General features: G+C 33.5%; 1 protein-coding gene and 1 long non-coding RNA gene across 7 annotated transcripts; one reads left to right on the top strand and one right to left on the bottom strand.

The window, feature by feature from the left end:
* The first annotated feature begins 1,449 nt into the window (after positions 1-1,449).
* LOC112527610 (disease resistance protein RML1B-like) lies at positions 1,450-13,086 on the top strand. Of its 6 annotated transcripts, none has more exons than XM_025138345.1 (8): positions 1,450-1,825; positions 2,782-3,880; positions 3,972-4,418; positions 4,498-5,400; positions 5,540-6,350; positions 6,423-6,484; positions 6,585-6,684; positions 13,011-13,086. In XM_025138345.1, the coding sequence occupies exons 1-6, from the start codon at positions 1,800-1,802 to the stop codon at positions 6,452-6,454; spliced, it is 3,318 nt and encodes a 1,105-aa protein (XP_024994113.1). In that variant the 5' UTR covers positions 1,450-1,799; the 3' UTR covers positions 6,455-6,484; positions 6,585-6,684; positions 13,011-13,086. The 6 variants fall into 6 exon arrangements, with proteins under 6 accessions (XP_024994113.1, XP_024994111.1, XP_024994108.1 ...); XM_025138343.1 differs by lacking the exon at positions 13,011-13,086 and adding an exon at positions 9,419-9,570; XM_025138340.1 differs by having other exon boundaries at positions 5,540-6,484.
* LOC112527611 lies at positions 8,886-10,474 on the bottom strand. Its single transcript, XR_003070766.1, has 2 exons — positions 10,219-10,474; positions 8,886-9,261 (listed from the first exon to the last, which is right to left on the bottom strand). It is a non-coding gene; the product is annotated as an uncharacterized LOC112527611 (long non-coding RNA).
* Positions 13,087-18,497: the final 5,411 nt, after the last annotated feature.

Raw genomic sequence — 18,497 nt, 5'->3', positions numbered from 1 at the left:
TAAAGACAAAAAGTGTAATTCACTTTTTTATCTATTTTAGAAAAGCTCATAGATGTTCTTATAAGAAATAAAATAACATTTTATAAATTATACGATATCTTAATGATACAATAACGTTACAATACTAAGGGGTAGTTCTGTTCGTTTTCCATTAAATCATGTATGAATAAAGTTATATGTAGTGATAAAGCTGTCTGTATGATAACTGATAAGTTGTTCGGTTGTTATGCAATATAAACAGTCTCAATGGTGAAAATTACTATTTTACCCCTTTGTTTTATATTGAAGGAAAAATCAAAGCTTAGCAATTATTATCCCCAATACATATCCCAAAACTTGGTTCGTACTTTCAATCATAAACCCTAACTACAAATTAACTCCATAGTTAACCAACGTATAATAAACAATAGTTCAAAACTGGATCAAACCTGAAACCGACACCTAGCATCAAGAGCAGTAGGATCATGGACCATCTGGAGTATGAGAGGCCTACGTGTACCCATCTCGACCTCGTGAAAATTAAATTGGAATCCGAGACGATTATAGGCTTCAAATCAGGCCTTAAAGGAAGAGGACAAACTGATGATTTTCTGGTGATGATGGTGGTGCTTCCTTGAAGCAGAGGAAGAAGAAAAAGTTTTATCGTTTGGCATGGTTTTCGTTGGTGTTGTGAGGAAGCCATTGGAAGTCGCCATTGCAAAGAGAGACATACCTACAGTTTGCGAACCATGGTGAGCCAAGGGATGGCGACGACAAACCAAAATCGAGGGAGGGAGGGAAGAATTGATCATAACTTTTTTGATCCAAGGAACGTTGATCCATTGTTCAGGAGAATAGATTTAGGGTGTGCTTTTTTTTTTGGTTTTATCACAAGGATAGGAATGGAAAGACCAGGGTTGAGCGTATATGAATCTACTCAAAAGGTCCAGCGAATAAGCTCATTTCTGAATAATAAGTCATTTCTGAACAACAATGCATGACTTGCTGAATAAGCCATACATGTTATACAACCCATTAAACTATTACTGAACAATCTCTACAAAAAATGAACAACTATAAGAGATCAAGGGCCTCTTCGATATCGGCTTATGGCAAAAGATAAGCAAAAGATAACCAATAAAGACGTTAAAATATCAATTCTCACATATAAACTATTTATTCAACATAACAATCAAATAATAAGTTATCTGTTATCTGTTAATATACATATACAGTATCAATATAAACAGCTATATCTATCGTACACCTGTTGAAAAAAAAAAAAAAACCGAACAACCCTGACCTAAAATTTTGTTTGAGATTTTGATTTATAAGCAGTCCATTGTATCCTTCCCCCAACTGCAATAGCTCCGTGAAAGATGGCTCTGGTTCCTGCTGGACAACCTTCAACTTCTTCTCCAAGCTACTACTACGACGTGTTCTTGAGCTTCAAAGGCAAGGACACTCGAAAAACTTTCACCGATCATCTGCAAACAGCTTTGTTGCAGTCTGGCCTTTGCACCTTCAGAAACATATACGAATTTGGTGAGCTAGAGAGACACGAAGCAATCAGACGTTCTAGAGTCTCAGTAATTGTACTTTCTGAAAACTACGCTTTGTCCAAACGGTGTTTAGATGAACTCGTGCTGATTATTGAATGTAGAAGGAGAATTGGGCAATTCGTGTTGCCTGTATTCTATCACCTTGATCCGTCGGAGTTTCTGAAGCAAAAAGGGGAATTTAGAGAAGAATTTGATGGATGGAGGCATGAATGGAGATCCGCTCTTGGTGAAGTTGCAAACTTGGCGTCGGAGTATGGGATGATTTTGCATAATTTTGCTGAAGGGTAAATTTATCTAAATCTTTTCATAAGCAGTTAAGCTTTTGTTACATGATTAAAAGCTAATTTTAAAATTATAAAAGGAAGTATTGACCCCTTTCGTTTTGGAAATCAGCACTTATCACTATATATATTTTTTTGCTTTTCTTTTGGGCAATGTGTTGAATTGCAGTTTGAGTTCCAACCATAGATGTAGTAAATGAGAAACAGTTCAAATAAAGGTCAGAAGACGTGTTTGATTTGGGATTAAAGGAGCATATATTTAGTTGTACACAAAGGATACCGAGAACTATCCATAAGCTCATTATCTGAAATATATGTGGAACCAAGATTTATTTGTGGAGGGAAGGGGGTTCCAACATTTATAGAGGTGAAATGATCTATGTTTGACCGATGATCGTTGTAGGACTCTTAACACATCCCCTTCAACACAGGCTAGTCGTACACAGATTGTCGAGAGGTATCTAGACAGGTGAGGGGGATAGTTGAGTACAGATAGCCAGAGAATGTCGAGTCCTTAGATGGTAGACCTTGGCTCTGAGACCATGTGAGAATATGTGGTGATTTACTCTCCACAAGAGCCTTTGAGGAGAGAAGGGGTGTTCCTACATATATAGAGGTGAAATGGTTTAAGTCTAGCTGATGGAGGACTCTAATAGCGTACGAGCTTCACTAAGCTAGGAGCGGGGAAGGATGAGTAGAGAGGGAGGAACTTTGTAACTGAACTTGACTTACCCATAGAAGGAATGGCTTAAAGGGTTCAGGTTTTCTGGTTGAATACCGGAGCCATTTTCTGGCACAAAGCTATATGGCCGGCTGATATACTCCCATGGACAAAATAACTATGTCCAAATACAAAATACAATGATGATTGCATCACAACGACATTCTTTCCCTGTTCGTATTTCTCTTTCTCTTTTCTTTCTGAGTTCTCATTCCTTTTTTATGTTGACCATATTTAGGTACGAGGCAAAGTTTATTCAAAAGACTGTCAACGTGATCGAAGACAAGCTCAGTCGACCAATGGTGAGAGTTGCTCGCTACCCAATTGGAATAGAATTCCGTTCCCGAAACATTAGTTTGTGGCTACAACAAAAATCAACCAATGTTGAGTTGCTTGTTATATGTGGGATGGGAGGAATCGGAAAGACAACCATAGCGAAATTTGTTTATAATTTGAACTTCAAAAGATTTGAATGCAGCAGCTTTCTTGCAAACATTAGGAAGACATGTGAACAACCAAGTGGTTTAGTTCAGCTGCAAAATCAACTTCTTTCAAATGTTCTGAAGGGGGAAAGGCCAAAAGTATGGAATGTTGATGAAGGTATTACCAAGATTAAAGAGTCATTGTGCCATAAGAGGAGTCTGCTTGTTTTGGATGACGTGGATGAAATGTACCAATTAGATGCACTGATTGGGAAGCGAGAGTTCCATCCAGGAAGTAAAATCATTATAACGACGAGGAATAAGTGGTTCTTAAAAGGTGATAAAGTACATAAAGTGTATACAGTTGAAAAATTAGATGACAATGAATCGCTGGAGCTCTTCAGTTGTCATGCCTTTGGGAAAAAACATCCGGTTGAAGGTTACGTGGATCTGTCCAAACGTGTAGTACGCCATTGTCTGGGGATTCCCTTAGCCCTTCTAGTTTTAGGGTCTTCTTTGTCGGGAAGAAGTCCAGCTTTATGGAGAAGTGCACTAGAAAAATTGGAAGCAATTCCTGATGCACAAATCATACAGAAACTCAAAGTAAGTTATGACTGTTTGCAAGACGACCATGACAGAAACCTATTCCTTCACATTGCTTGTTTCTTTATTGGGGAAGACAAAGACTGTGTTAGTAAAATACTAGATAAGTGCGACTTCTTCTCAACAGTTGGGATCCAGAATCTTGTTGATAGATGTCTTCTAAATCTTGAACTCGGCACCAAGTTAATGATGCATCATTTAATTCAAGATATGGCTAGAGAAATTGTTCGGAAAGAATCACCTACAAGGCCAGGGGAGCGCAGCAGACTGTGGCATCATGTAGACTCATTCAGTGTGTTAAAGGAGAAAAGCGTAAGACACATTCATCTAAAGCTTATGATTTAGAGCAGATGAGGTATAAGTACCTATCTGATAATGTGCACCTATTTATTTATTATAACAGGGTACGAAAAGAGTTCAAGGCCTCACACTCGACATGCGTATGGTCAAGAAGGAGAAATCTGCACAATCAACTTTCTATGGTCATGATTCACGAAAGCGTCAACGTGAAACATTTTCTGATGAATCATTCCTGTCATCAAGCCATCAAACATCATTAAAACGACAGCATCTTACCATCTTCTCTTGGGAATGGGTGCACAGTCAATTAAAATGCCCAAATGAAATGGATTTGGAAACTGATGCATTTACAAAGCTGGACGACCTAAAATTACTCAGGATCAACTATGTAAAACTCAATGGATGTTATGACTACTTTCCTGAAAATTTAAGATGGTTGTGTTGGCATGGGTTTCCTTCAACGTATTTACCAGGTGACTTGCGATTGGGAAATTTAGTTTCTCTTGATTTGTCTTATAGCAACTTGGAGCAAGTTTGGAAGCGAACCAAGGTATGATATTAGTTTGTTCTTTACTCTTGATCATCCAACCATGTAAGTGTATGATTAACCTCTATCTATTCACTTACAGCTTCTTGGATGTTTGAGGATTCTTAACCTCAGTTATTCACGAGGGCTTACAGAAACACCAGACTTCTCAGGACTGCCCAGTCTAGAGAAGTTGCTGCTCAAAGGTTGTGTTACATTAGTTGAGATTTGTGAATCTATTGCAAAGTCTGAGGATCTTACGTTGCTTGATCTAGAAGATTGCAAGAATCTAATTAATCTTCCCCGAACACTTTGGAAGCTCAGATATCTTGAGACACTAATTATTTCTGGTTGTTCAAGTCTTGGTGAATTTCCTATGGATTTGAGGAATATGGAGTCACTGAAAGAGCTTCGAGCTGATGGGAGTACCATAATAAACCCATTATTAACTGTAGCTAGGAAAAAGAAATGGTGGCATCCATTTGTTTGGTCAAAACCTCCTAAAAATCCTGATGCAGTATGGGCTTCTTTACCAGGCTCTTTGGTGAAGCTGCATCTTGCAAACAGCAACCTTTCACAAGATTCTTTTCCTAAGGATTTCAGTAACCTGTCCTTGTTGAAGCATTTAAATTTAAGCAAAAATCCAATACGTGTTCTGCCAGATGCTGTCAGAAGTCTTGGCAAGCTTGAGATCCTAGACTTCACTTCATGTCCACAGCTGCAATTGCTTGTAGATCTACCGAGTAGTTTAGAAGCCTTGTGGCTAGATGACTGCAAATCACTTGAAAGGGTTACTTCTCTCAATGGGCTTGCCTTATCTAACCTTGTAAAAGAAAATTGCAGAAAGCTAGTCGAGGTAGAAGGCTATTTCCGGTTGGAACCGATTTCAAAAGTCAACCAAGAAATAATCAATGACTTAGGCTTGATAAATGTGGGATCAATGGGAAATCTTGAATTATACCTTGATGATGGGTTTTCCTATTACAACGGGAAGCGCCCTATCCAGGTTCTCTCTCTCTCTCTCTCATATGCACACAGCACACAGCACCTCGTAAAATCCACTAGTAACCTCACAATTTGCTTCCTTCATGCCTAAGGCCTCTGGGTTTTGGTATTAACATTTGTCCATTGTTGCTATTGATCAGGGTTTGTTTCAATTTGGTATATTTAGCACGTTTATCCCAAGTGGAGAGGTTCCCAGCTGGTTCGAGGAAAACAAAGTCAGGGATTCATCGGTATCGTTTACCGTTCCACTAGATGCTAGGTTAAAATGTTTGAATGTTTGTTGTGTATATGGGGAAACCGACATTGATGAAGTCTGGAGTCCTCATCCAGCATTTATTAAAGTGGACAATAAGACCAAAAATCTTACATGGATATATTGTCCTGTATTCTTTGGTCTTCCAGACCATGAAGAATTGGCATGGTTAAGCCAATGGAATTTTGGAAACCAGTTGGAATGTGGCAATGAAGCCACTATTTCTTTCATCGTAGGAGATGCTTTTCAGGTAAAGGAGTGTGGTGTAAAAGTTACGTCTTTTAATCAACAAGATGATCAAGTTGAAAGGGAGGATGATGAAATTGTTGGCAGAGATTTGTTGGCATTTGAAGAACCAGATGAGGTTGTGGATGGAGGAGATCTACAAGGATTTGAAGAACCAGATGAGGTTGTGGATGGAGGAGATCTACAAGGATTTGAAGAACCAGATGAGGTTGTGGGTGGAGGAGATCTACAAGCATTTGAAGAAGCAGATGAAGAGGTTGTGGGTGGAGGAGATCTACAAGCATTTGAAGAAGCAGATGAAGAAGTTGTGGGTGGAGATCTACAAGCATTTGAATTCAGCAAAGGGAGATATTTCCTCTTCCGAGATCGTTTCAGACACATAATTGGAATGGATGACTGGACATCCACACAGTGGTTTGGGAACTTATTTGGGGACTCCTCGGATGTCTTAGGTTTGTGGCTAATAAGGTTTTGTTTATTTTATGAAATGCAGTATATAACAAGCACTTGTTATTCATGTGTAGATGCATTAGGTGAGTCATGGGATGGAAATTGACTCCAAATGCAAATGTTTCCTCTTCTTATGGTACGTTAACTTCCCTGATCGTTAATTTTGACTATTTTCACGAGATTCTTCTCGACGATATTTGTAAAGAATTTATGCTTCTTTTTTTTCCACATTGCAGGTAATGGATGCCTGGTTTCTACAACATGTTTGATATTTTCCAGTTACCAAGCCTCCTTCAGCTTTGCTCTGGATTCGAAATCATGGATAACTTGAGGCAGGTAATACTTGATTTGCTAAAGACATGCCTGACCTTCAACCTTATCAGCTAAATTCCAACATTAATTATTGATAAAATTAACAAAGAAAAGATTTAATCCAACATTGCCTTTCGGGGCCGTTTACCAACGCTTACCCGAGTAAACGTTTATCAAGTCACATTACCTTATCGAATGAATATAATAAGAACCAAGAATCTTACCCTGTAACATCGAGACAAGGACCAAGAGTCTTACCCAGTAAGTGAGGGCGACTACTCTTACCACAGTAAGCGCTTATCGGGTAAATTGTTGCATATAATATCGTTTTAGTGGACTAAAATCTTACCTGGTAGGTAATTGATAGTGTTAAGTTTTACTGGTAAGCACTTACTGGGTAAGTGTTTGGTAAACGGCCCCTTCGTTGTGTAAGATTATAATTATTTTTTCTTTAGGGTTGACTTGATTATATTTGGGTCAACTCTTAATGGTTAGTTTGTTTATATTGATGTTAATTTGGGTATAAATCCTTAATTCTTTAAACTTTAGGGCCAACTCTTTAGGATTAGTATCTCAATCTTTAATACTCTCTTTACACTTTATATAGTTATTTTGATGATGGTGTTAATTGTTTGAAGGTGAAAAGATTAAAAGAATATACTAATAATCTATTAGTTTTAAGTTTTAATAGATAATTGTATTTAAAAGAAAACTAACCTATCACTTTATCGAAACTACAATAGGATTTGTCCAAAATAGTAAAGCCGTTGAGATGCCTTGAACGGTTTGATCGGAATTTGAACGGGAGAGAGAGTACTCACCGTTGGGGAGGAAGGTCAAGGTAGAAGAAGAGTGAGCGGAGTTTATACTGTTTGGTCGACGATCTGTTAGAATATGAAAGTTAACGACAATTAGTGGGTTGGAGCAAAACTCAGCAAAATTGATATCACATAAGCAAATTTGCAAATTAAAGTAAGGACCTATCTATGAAATTGGTAAAGTACATGAACCAACACTACAGTTTATTTTTTTATACATCAAGTACTGTTTATTGATGCATATTACTTAAAGATTACAAGTAATTTGTGAATAAGTACAATTTATTAAAGCTTTATTTTAAATATGTGTAATTAACTGCAGATAAATATAATCAAATACAAGATAAATATCTTATTTTAAATATACAAATATAAAATATAATTAGAATAATCATTAAGTTTTAACATAATACTTAATTATTATCTTTATAAAAAATTATATCTTTAAATTGAAAATAAATCTTTTACAAAAACCTAAAAAATTTACTTTATTATTAAACTTAAATTAAATTATAATAAAAAAAAAACTGAGCTAATCAAATTACACAAAAAACGAGATTTTTTAAATCTTTAATTTGATTCTAATATCGATATTTTTTTTCAAGTCTTTATGGATCAAAAATATTATCATTTTCTCAAAACCATTTAAAATTGTATTATAACATTTTCATATACAAAAAAAAAAAAAAAAAACGAAATATTAAAATCAAGATGTATCTTGCTGCATTGCATGAATACCCTTTTAGTATTGCTAGTTGTGTACCCGCGCAATGCGGCGGGAGCCGTGAATTTTAACGATTTTGAAGTTTCACTGGTTTTATTAGAGAAGATTTAATGATGATATAAGTTACATTTGGTCTTTACATATTAATACAATTTGAATAAATAAGAGTTATGGTTTCAATTACAGTCTATCGATGAAAAAAAATCTAATATATTTAAAATTCAACATATTTAAACGACTCCACAAATGTATTTTATTTACATCAAAAGCAAAGAATCAAGAGATCGAGAGCGAGATCCAGAGTTATAAAGCAAATGAATGGGATATGATTGAAAGAACTTTTGATAACTTATGGTAAATATCAGTTTGAATCTCACCTTGTGAAATGCAAAGAAAACATAVAGGTATGAAAGCTGTCAAAAGTATCTTGAAAACATGAAAAGAAAAAGAGACGTTACCCAACAATCCATCTGGTGAGAAAAATTACCCGGTAAGTACTTACCGGGTAAGYGTTTAGTAACCGACCCCTAAGTGAAGAAGACTCTTACCCGATTAGCGCTTACCAAATAAAGAGACGTTACCCAACAATCCATTTTGTTGGTTGACTTGAGAACGTTACCCAATAAAATAAGTAAAGAGTTTTTACTCTTACCGTTAAGCACCTACCCTGAAGCCCGTGTATAGATGAGCAGTTAAGCATTGTTATAATAGGAGTTCGAAAGGTAAGCGGCTCGGATAAAGAGCACAAATATCCAGAAAACGACAAGACAAGACAAGACAATACCTGCCCAACTGTTTAGTTCCATGAACATAGATCCTTTCTACAACTTCCATGCTTTATTTTCCAAATGAACAACATATGCAACTCAGGTTGATGGGAAACAATCAAAAGAAGGATTGAAATTTGAGCAAATATGATCTTGTATAACGCATTGAACACAACATTTTCATATCCTAAAGTCACATTACATTTCGAAAGTTGGAACTTGTTCGACTTGTGTTCCTACTCATACGAACATCTGCTTCAKGAACGGTGTYGTCATAAAGGCATTGAAATGCCTGCAATATCGATCATGTAAGAATGTTAGAACCAAATAAATGATACTAATAACGTATAATGTATCTAGAAATATCAAAAAATACATTATTATTTAGACCATTACGTGATAGGGCATACCCGACTTGAAATAACCATAGAGTCCTGATTGTTTTGCAGGATTTGCAGTTGAATTCCATTTCAATCCTATATTTGATTTGAAAGAATGCTTGGATTTGAAATCCCATGGAGGTAGTTGGTATTTAGCGGGATTTCATAGAATTTGTTTGTAATAATGTTTTAAAATATGTTAAAACCATTTTTTTGTAATAATCAATTAATAAAAAGGTAATTAGAAAAAAAAAAWTTAAATTTTCGTAAGTTATTTCTAAAGAATGGAATTCAATTCCATTCCAAAATTTTCAAATCCTTTCACGAAAACCAAATCCCTCAAAAACATTCCGTCAAAGTTCAAACGCAACACGCCCTAAGAAACTTATGGCTTCAACCTTATGATTCTTCATAGTTATTAACAATAACATTTGTATTTTCTATCTTAGTTTATATATGTACTCCCCTACATTTACATAACCATCCCCTACCGTTATGTATTGCCCCATGTTTTTACACATGTCGAAATTTGACCGGATGATCAAGGAAGGAAACATGGAAAAGGTACCGGATGTTTTTTTTCCCGATCTATGACCCCTTATTAATTAAAAGAGATGAGAGTTCTTTTCATTTATGGCTATGTTACAACTTAATAAACTAAGTACCTTAATCCATTTCATACAATCATAATTTGTGGAAACATGATGCATTGAAATTTCTATAAAGATTATTTCTCATTGAAACCTGAAATTTAACAATAATCGGAACTTTAGAGGATGATCTAATGGTAGTTAATAGATTACTCATCCATTCACAATTTTGAGTTAATAATTACTATCRCATAACAAATAAAKGGTYAAAAAACATACCTTGAGGGACCAATCCCCAGCTTTCAGATTCTAATGATAAGCCTGATTTTAAGCATGCTGATGCAATGGCACTATGCAATGGCATCATTGTTATCAAGGCGCTCAACTCCACTGGTAACCTAACACGACATATCAAAAGTAATAAGCAAACCATACGCAATACACTACCATAAAAACAGAGTATATACTAAGGGAGAAACGAAAATTAATGACTTCACTTGCTATACTTATTCACTGAAACAGGACAGAGAAAAGCTCTTTGTTCATTCTGTCACTTCCAAACCCTACTTTTGAAGGGATATATCGGGTACGTTTTGTTTGGTTTCCTTACTAAGGTGKTGTTTTTTTATGAAGCGATGCTTATTTGTAAAGTCTTGTTTAGTTTCTAATTGTTAAAGGATGACGTTTTAGTCTAAAAGCATGATCAATTAGACTTTATGTTTTTGTAAACTGATAAATGTTTGAATGTGTGTCATTGTCTATTTTACACCTCGGAATCCATCCACCTAAACATTTTCTCCGCCAAACATCCCTCAACTCACCATGTTCTTTGGCTTGATATTAGACAATCCATTGTACTTTCAGTTAGCTTCGGTTTTTGAGTTTGTTTTCACAATTTCCTAATATCTAATAATGGTGAATCATCCTTCATGCTTTACCAAATATTTTGTTTCATAATTGGATATTATTGTCATATGATTCCAATTTTGGTGCTGCCTCTAGCTTTTCATATCTTTGGGGGGGGGCGGGGGGGGGTCTGCTATTTCAGCTTCAAAAAGAAGCTGTAATATGCAAGATCATTTTTTAAAAGCAACCTAATGACCAAACCTTTGTTGGAACCAGATATAACTTGATGATAATTTTCTTTTGCCTAAAGAACRTACAAACTAATCATTAAAGGATAAAATCTCTTCTTCAAGCAACTCTTGAAAAATATTACTTTTTGTTAAAGTTCCTTTTATGTGTGTTCATAGATCCCCTGTTTGACTTTGACATCAAGCCCTAACAAAGACGACATAGATCATGATAAATTGAAAATATATATATATATATACATATATATAATATATATACATATATCTAACAACCCATCAGGTCTATATGTAAAATCTCATCTATATGCAATCATAAGTTCTGTATACACATCTACAATGTTTGACTTCGGAATCAAGCCCTAAAAGCATCAGACTTTAACAAAAATCCTAAAGAACACATCACTTCTATATGTAAAATCTCAATCTAGATTCAAGCATATGCTCTATACGTTGGAACAAAATTTACTGCATCAACAACCATTGCGATCCACATCTGCCATTATTTTCATAACCATTAATCCTCCGCATCCAAAATACACACCCATGGTAACTAAACCAACATAATATAGAGGTAAGGAAGGAAAAAWTCATCCAAAAACATTAGTATATCCCACATACAGGACCTGCTGGAGGAGGGTAGGAWGTATACAAACCTTACCTCTACCCCAAGAGGTAGAGAAAGATTGAACAGTGTGGAAAGAAGCAGACAAAGTGTGTGCAAGTGCAAATAAGCAATATAGGTACATATAATAAGAATCCACCTGCTGGAATGTGCTCAGAGATGCCAAGATGGAGCCTCCAATCCARACACTATACTTCCTTTCTGGTGGAGCCACCACTTTAATCTTCATGCTGCTCGGGGCTAAGGCAGTAATTTCCTTGCTCATTYTGTCAGCTATACCAGGGAACATGGTGGTGCCACCGCTCAGCACGATGTTTCCGTACAAATCCTTCCTAATATCCACATCACATTTCATAGTGGCTTAAATTTGAAAACTTACCAACTCTTGTCTTCCAAGGTGCTGCACCAAATCTTYGGGACTAAAGAGCGTAAAGAAAGCATCAAAATTGATAAAAGCATACCTGGAGAGATGATCAGAATAAAGAAGAACATCAAAATTGATTGTTTGAAATCGATAAAACCTTTACCTCGGTTAAGGTCTTGAAATGTTGCAAGTTGATAAATGCTCTAAACTAAACCAAACCCAATATTACCAGATCAATATCACTTGTGAGCAATCATCCAAAAGGAAACCAAATAAAATGGAATTAAACCCTAAATTAGCTCTCATCAACATGAAGCCACAAACATTATACATGAATCGAGAGAGTATGAAATTGGAGGTTTGAATCGAGAGGAGCCAGACCTAAGACCTTGAAATCGAGCRTGTTAGAGTCTTCCTACAGCAAAACCTAAAAACGATTAGAAACCAACCTGAAAGCAACCTGCGATTTTGAGGCGATTGAATGATTCGGCAACGACGATTTTGGGCGGTTGTGAACGACGATTGAACGATGGACGACTTTAAAGGAACCATCTTGGGAGCGAATCGGCGTCTTGGGAGGCGATAAGGGGGCAGAGCGTTCTTGGGGAGGGGAGACGGGTAAAGTGAAGAGTCATCTTGGGGGAGGGGAGGCGTGTAAAGGGAGGGTAAGGGTATTTTGGGTATTAATAAAGKTAAGACTTTAAGACTTTGGACAAATCTGTTTAATAAAGTAGTATAGATAATAAATTATGAGTTTCTACAATTAACACACTAAAAATTAAATGTTACTTGTGTACGTTTAAAATGACATCTTAAATAAACCGTTTTGTTTCAAAAATAACAACGATGATCATAGTATAAATACAAAGCAACAAAACGTCTATCCTCACATAATTTATAATCCCCATCGGAAATGGCACGTAACCTTCTCCTTGCGCTACTTGGTTTATCCTTTTATTTCCTCTACCCTGATGGTTCGATTGCATTGCAGGACACTGAGATTGTTTCCGGCATTCCACCAACCGATTCGAATGATCCAAATGTAGCAGGTGGATTCTCACCGGTTGACCCAAATGATCCAGACGTGGTGGCGATTGGAAAGTTTGTAGTGAACACATACAATGAGGACACAGAACCAATCATAGTGTATGAGAAAGTAGTGACAGCCGAGCGTCAAGTGGTCGAAGGAACGCATTACAACATCATAATTACAACGAAAAACGGTGACATACTGAATAACTATCGAGCCCTTGTTTGGGTTAACCTCAAGGGTATTAAGTTCCTTCTATCTTTTGAAGGACCTCTATAATAAATTAAATACGTATTTGTTTGTGAAATGATCTAAAGTAGTGCTTTTATTTCACATTATACTATATATCACAATACACTAGAGTTGTTCATGGATAGTACCGCTCGTTAGACCCTGTCCATTGGGCCCGTTGGAAAAACGGGCTCAAACAGCCATTTAAAAAATATGGGCAGGCTTGGACCAGGAAAAAATCGGACAAGCCCTCCCAGCCAGTTATATATTTGTAATCAATATATAATGAATATTTTATTTTAAAAAAGTTTAAAAGTGGTTTTAAGTTGGACTCCCTCTACTAGGTACCAACCACTTCCCCCCGCCCCAAAACACACAAATCGTGCAAATCACCCACATCCGTCGATTTCATTGTTTAATCTTATGAAAAATTTTCATTAAATTGTTTAATCTTGTGAAATTTTTTCATATAATACTTTTTTTTTTTATGAAGTTGTTTCATATATGGTTATGAAATTGTTTCATATAATACTTAATGAAATTTTAATAAAATTGTTTCATGTATTTCTCTAAAATTAAAAAAATGAAGATGATAATATTCATGATTAACACCCTCCACAATAAGAATGATTAATCAACTTCTCATAATTACAAAAAAATGAACAAAATGAAAAATTATGATTAGTTAAATGAGGTTTATACAATTTGTACAAATCACGTGGTTTGCAAAGTAAACCTCCTCTATATATACATATATATACACACACGTTATATGTAGTCTCGTTTATAGGAAAACTTTGGACAAATTGGCAAGCGTAAAAATGTTTGAATTTACTATATTAAATCCGTTAGAAAGGAAAAATATATTAGACCATAGGTCTCGATTCATGCACATGACTCTCACGTGCTTACAAGAATCTCGATCTCCCTTTTTTCCCTCCAACTCAAGCATAATGACTTGGGTCGAACTCGCTCCCAAAAAGTTAGTAGTAATTCAAACAAGGACAATGCGCAAACCATTTTGTCAATACAATAAAATCAAGTTTATAAGACACCATAAGTATTTAAGTGTCTTAATAGATTACTTTATAAGACTCGAATTTACAGGACAAAACACTTTAGTGTCCAATCTAATTGTGACGGAGAATCTCTTAAGCTCGAAGTCTCGTGAAATCCAAAAAACCCAAACCTACCGTTCTGACCATCTCCAATGACCATGAGTTGTTCAATTTCCTCAAGCAGTTTCTTCATCTTCTTCTAATACCTACGTAGTTAACAACAACGAAGGCGTGATAAAAATATTGTGCATAGCCATCTTTTGCTGCGATTATGATGTTGTAAGTAGTTCATGTGATCGCTCTACTCTCGGCTCTCACCACTTTCACAAACACTAAGAGTTGTTTTTTATCGTCATTGTGTTTATCCACTGCGAACTTTACAGCCGCCGCCACTTCAGGGTTATTTGGATCAAGCGGTAAGATGTCGCCATCTAAAATTTGATTGTATGGGTCAGTCGATCGAATGTTGGAATCAATCGCAGTGCCTTGAAATGCGATAGAGACATCAAGGTAGAGGAAACAGAACAAGAAACCAAGTAGGATGAGAAGGATACGGGTATGGGTTGCCATCTCGAATGGAGATACAAAATACGTAAGAATAGATCCTTTGTTGCAAAGTATTTATACATCGATGGTCGTTATAATTTTTTTTAACATAACAGTAATTTAAACTAATAAATGATGCTATTAAACTTACACTAGAAACATTAAGAGGGTGTTTGGGATTGCTTATTTGAAACAACTTGTGTTTTTCTACAAAAGCACTTATTAACTTATTATAAGTCAGAAGATTTTAACTTATTTAAAAACTCCTTATTTCCGGTTTGGCACCGGTATAATTTGTTTATCCAAACACTCAAAAGTGCTTGTTGCCGGTGTCACACCAGAATAAGTCAATAAGTTGTTTTTATAAGCAATCTCAAACACCCCCTAAGTATATAGCATGTAAACTAAAAACTCGTAAATTTTGCATGATCCCCTTTGTAGAGGAGCAAATTGAACACAAATGAAAATTATCGAGAAATTTACTCAAACAGTCATTTTGTAATATGTTTTTTTTTTCACTTTTTAGCCACTTTTCAAGATCTTTTCCTAAAATAGCTATATTTTCTGTTGAAGTTTCGTCTTTATATAATGTCCATTTTTTTAAATTTTAAAATTCGTTATGTTAGACTTTATATAGAAAGTCAAGTTTGTACGTACAGTATGTCCGGTTGACAAAAAAGGATACATCAGATTTCAACTAGGCATACTTTATGCAGAAAATAAACTTTTTGTGTGAAGTCTAATTTTAATTTTTTTTATCCCTATTTTTTGTAGGAAAATAAAAATAATTTACGCATTAAATTTTCTGCATGAATTATTTTTTATTAAAAATAATAAAAAATAGTTTATATGTAAACTTTTTTTATTTCTTCATTTTTCTAGAATAATTAAAAAATATTTTCTGCATAAAATAAATTTTATTTTTTCAACATTTAGAATAAATAAATTTTTAAGTAAAAATAGTTTACACGGAAAATATTTTTTATATATGAAAATTCATTTATTTTTATAAGGACTATTTAATACGTTTAATTAAGTTATTGAATTTTTTTGTTATAAATCATATGTGATTTTGGTTTTTTTTTTCAATGTTTAAATTTAATTATTTTTTTTTACGTTTTAAATCACATGTGATTAGGAGAAGAAATTAATTAATTGAGAACTATTTGACGAAAATTATATTTCTTTTTATATATCGCTTTAAATAAAATATTAAACTTTTTAAATGAAAATTAAATTACCGTTATTTTAATTCCCTGAATAGAAAAAATAAATTTTTTAAATAAAAAATTAAGTTACATTAAAATCACAAAATGATAGAAAGATAATCTTAAATAAATGTTTTAAATAGCTTTTATATAAATAAATGATTTTTATTCCTTTATTTATTCATATTTGGAAATTTGTTATTTAAGTTATCATTTAATGAATTGTATGGTTTATATTTATTCTTTTATCTTTCTCATTTAGTTATTGTTCATGTTTGAACCAAATATTTCTATATTATATATATATATATATATATATATATATATATATAAAGAGAGAGAGAGAGAGAGAGAAAGGGTTTGGTTATTATAGAACCTCTTACATTTGTACAACCAATACAACTCAATCTCAATCGTCCATTTAATTTGATGAATATGTGATTTTATAGAAGTTTTGATTGTTTTCTAATATAAAGTATTGATCATAATTAATGAACCTTATTCATCTTTTATAAATATTCAAATCATAATAAATGAACTCTCAACATTTTCATAAATATTTCAATTTATTATGTTACATTGGTTGTACAAATGCGATGGTTGCATTTGAAACAAACTATATATATATATATATATATATATATATATATATATGAAGGATGTTATTCTACACCCTTTGCCATTCCTACACCCTATACAACCCTCATCTCAACCATTCAATTTTTAATCAATTAATTGTTTCCTAATATAAAGTATTAATCATAATTAATAAACTCTATTCATATTCCATAAATATTCAAATCATAATAAATGAACTCCAATCATTTCTATAAATATCTCAAATAATTGGGTTGCAAAGGTTGTACAAATGCACAAGGTTGTAAAAGAAATATACCATATATATATATATGAGAGGAATATTTTGCAAACCAAGCCATTTATATAAACCGTGAAAATCGTCGATTTCATTGTATATTACCAAAATATTTTCATGAAATTGTTTAGTATGATAAAAATATTTCAAATAATTCATTTTAAATAATTATGAATATTATCATCTTTATTCTATTAACTTAGTAAACCAATTTCATCAAAATAAGAATTATATGAAACAATTTAATTTTTACATATAAACAAAAATATATAAACATTTTCATCAAGAAATTAATTATTTGAAACAATTTCATCATATTAAATAATTTCATGAAAATTTTCTACTAAAATAAACAATGAAGTCGACGGTTTTCACGGTTTGTATATATAGTTTAAATTACATATATCCCTCTCCTATATATATATATATATATATATATATATATATATATATAAACTTTTAATATTTTGGGAACCATCTTTTTTCTTTTTTTAAGTATTCATGATAAATAACATGATAAAAATTCATAATTAATATCGTGATATATATTCATAAATAAAAAATATTCTTTATGAACCTTCACAAACTAAATAGTTGCTAGAAGCCTAGAATATTTATGGTTCTTAAATAAACATACCATACACACACAGAGACAGATAGACAGACAGACACACACACACACACACATATATATATATAAAGGCTTAATCATTTCAGAATTCTAAATTTTGTAAGATCCGTGAAAACTTCTATCTTAAGGTTTTGTTTTACATAATTTTTTCCCATCTTACCCAATATAGTATTTAATGTATTGATTAATATATATTTGATTCACAACGTATTTGTTTAATATGTATTCGATTCACAATATGTAAACCATTTTACATGTATATTGTTCAATAAACATACCAAAAAGGTTCACATTACGAACCAAACACATATAAAACAAATATGTTATTTATTATATTAAATTCTAACCGTAAATTAAAAAAAATCATATAAAATAACACATGATACATTAATTTTCATATATCCTTAAAATTAAATCAATCAAAATCTTCATCGCAATATTGCGATACATCCCTAAAGATTAATATTTACATGAGCCTTAGAAGCTTCTGCAAATTAGGGGTTGTTTATCCAAATATTTACCTGGTAAGTGTTTACCTATGGGAGTCAACACTATAATTTATTTTGATAAGTAAGATTTTAGTACATCAAAATGTATTGAATGCAACAATTTACCGGGTAATGCTTACCTGAGTAAGAGTCGTAAACTTCACTTACCGAGTAAGACTCTCCATTCTTCTCAACCCTCTTATCCGCTAAGATTCTTGGCTCTTGTTATATTCATCCGATAAAGAAATTTATTCAGAAAACACTTACCAAGTAAGCGTTTGGTAAATGGCCCCTTAGTTTTCAATATCGAAAGCCACAATATTCATTTAATATTCCAAAATTTCATTAATTTATATAATGATAATAATACACTATAATATAAAAACATTATTGTGATAATAATTTCACAAAC

This window comes from Cynara cardunculus, assembly GCF_001531365.2.
Source record: "Cynara cardunculus var. scolymus isolate 2C chromosome LG 15, CcrdV1, whole genome shotgun sequence".
Classification (NCBI taxonomy): domain Eukaryota; kingdom Viridiplantae; phylum Streptophyta; class Magnoliopsida; order Asterales; family Asteraceae; genus Cynara; species Cynara cardunculus.
This window is presented reverse-complemented; position numbering and strand designations above follow the sequence as displayed.

Coding starts and splice junctions, on each gene's coding strand:
- LOC112527610 (XM_025138340.1), top strand. CDS start 1,800: ATGATTTTGCATAATTTTGCTGAAGG. Junction 4,419..4,497: donor AAGTTTGGAAGCGAACCAAG/GTATGATATTAG, acceptor ATTCACTTACAG/CTTCTTGGATGTTTGAGGAT. Junction 5,401..5,539: donor ACGGGAAGCGCCCTATCCAG/GTTCTCTCTCTC, acceptor GCTATTGATCAG/GGTTTGTTTCAATTTGGTAT.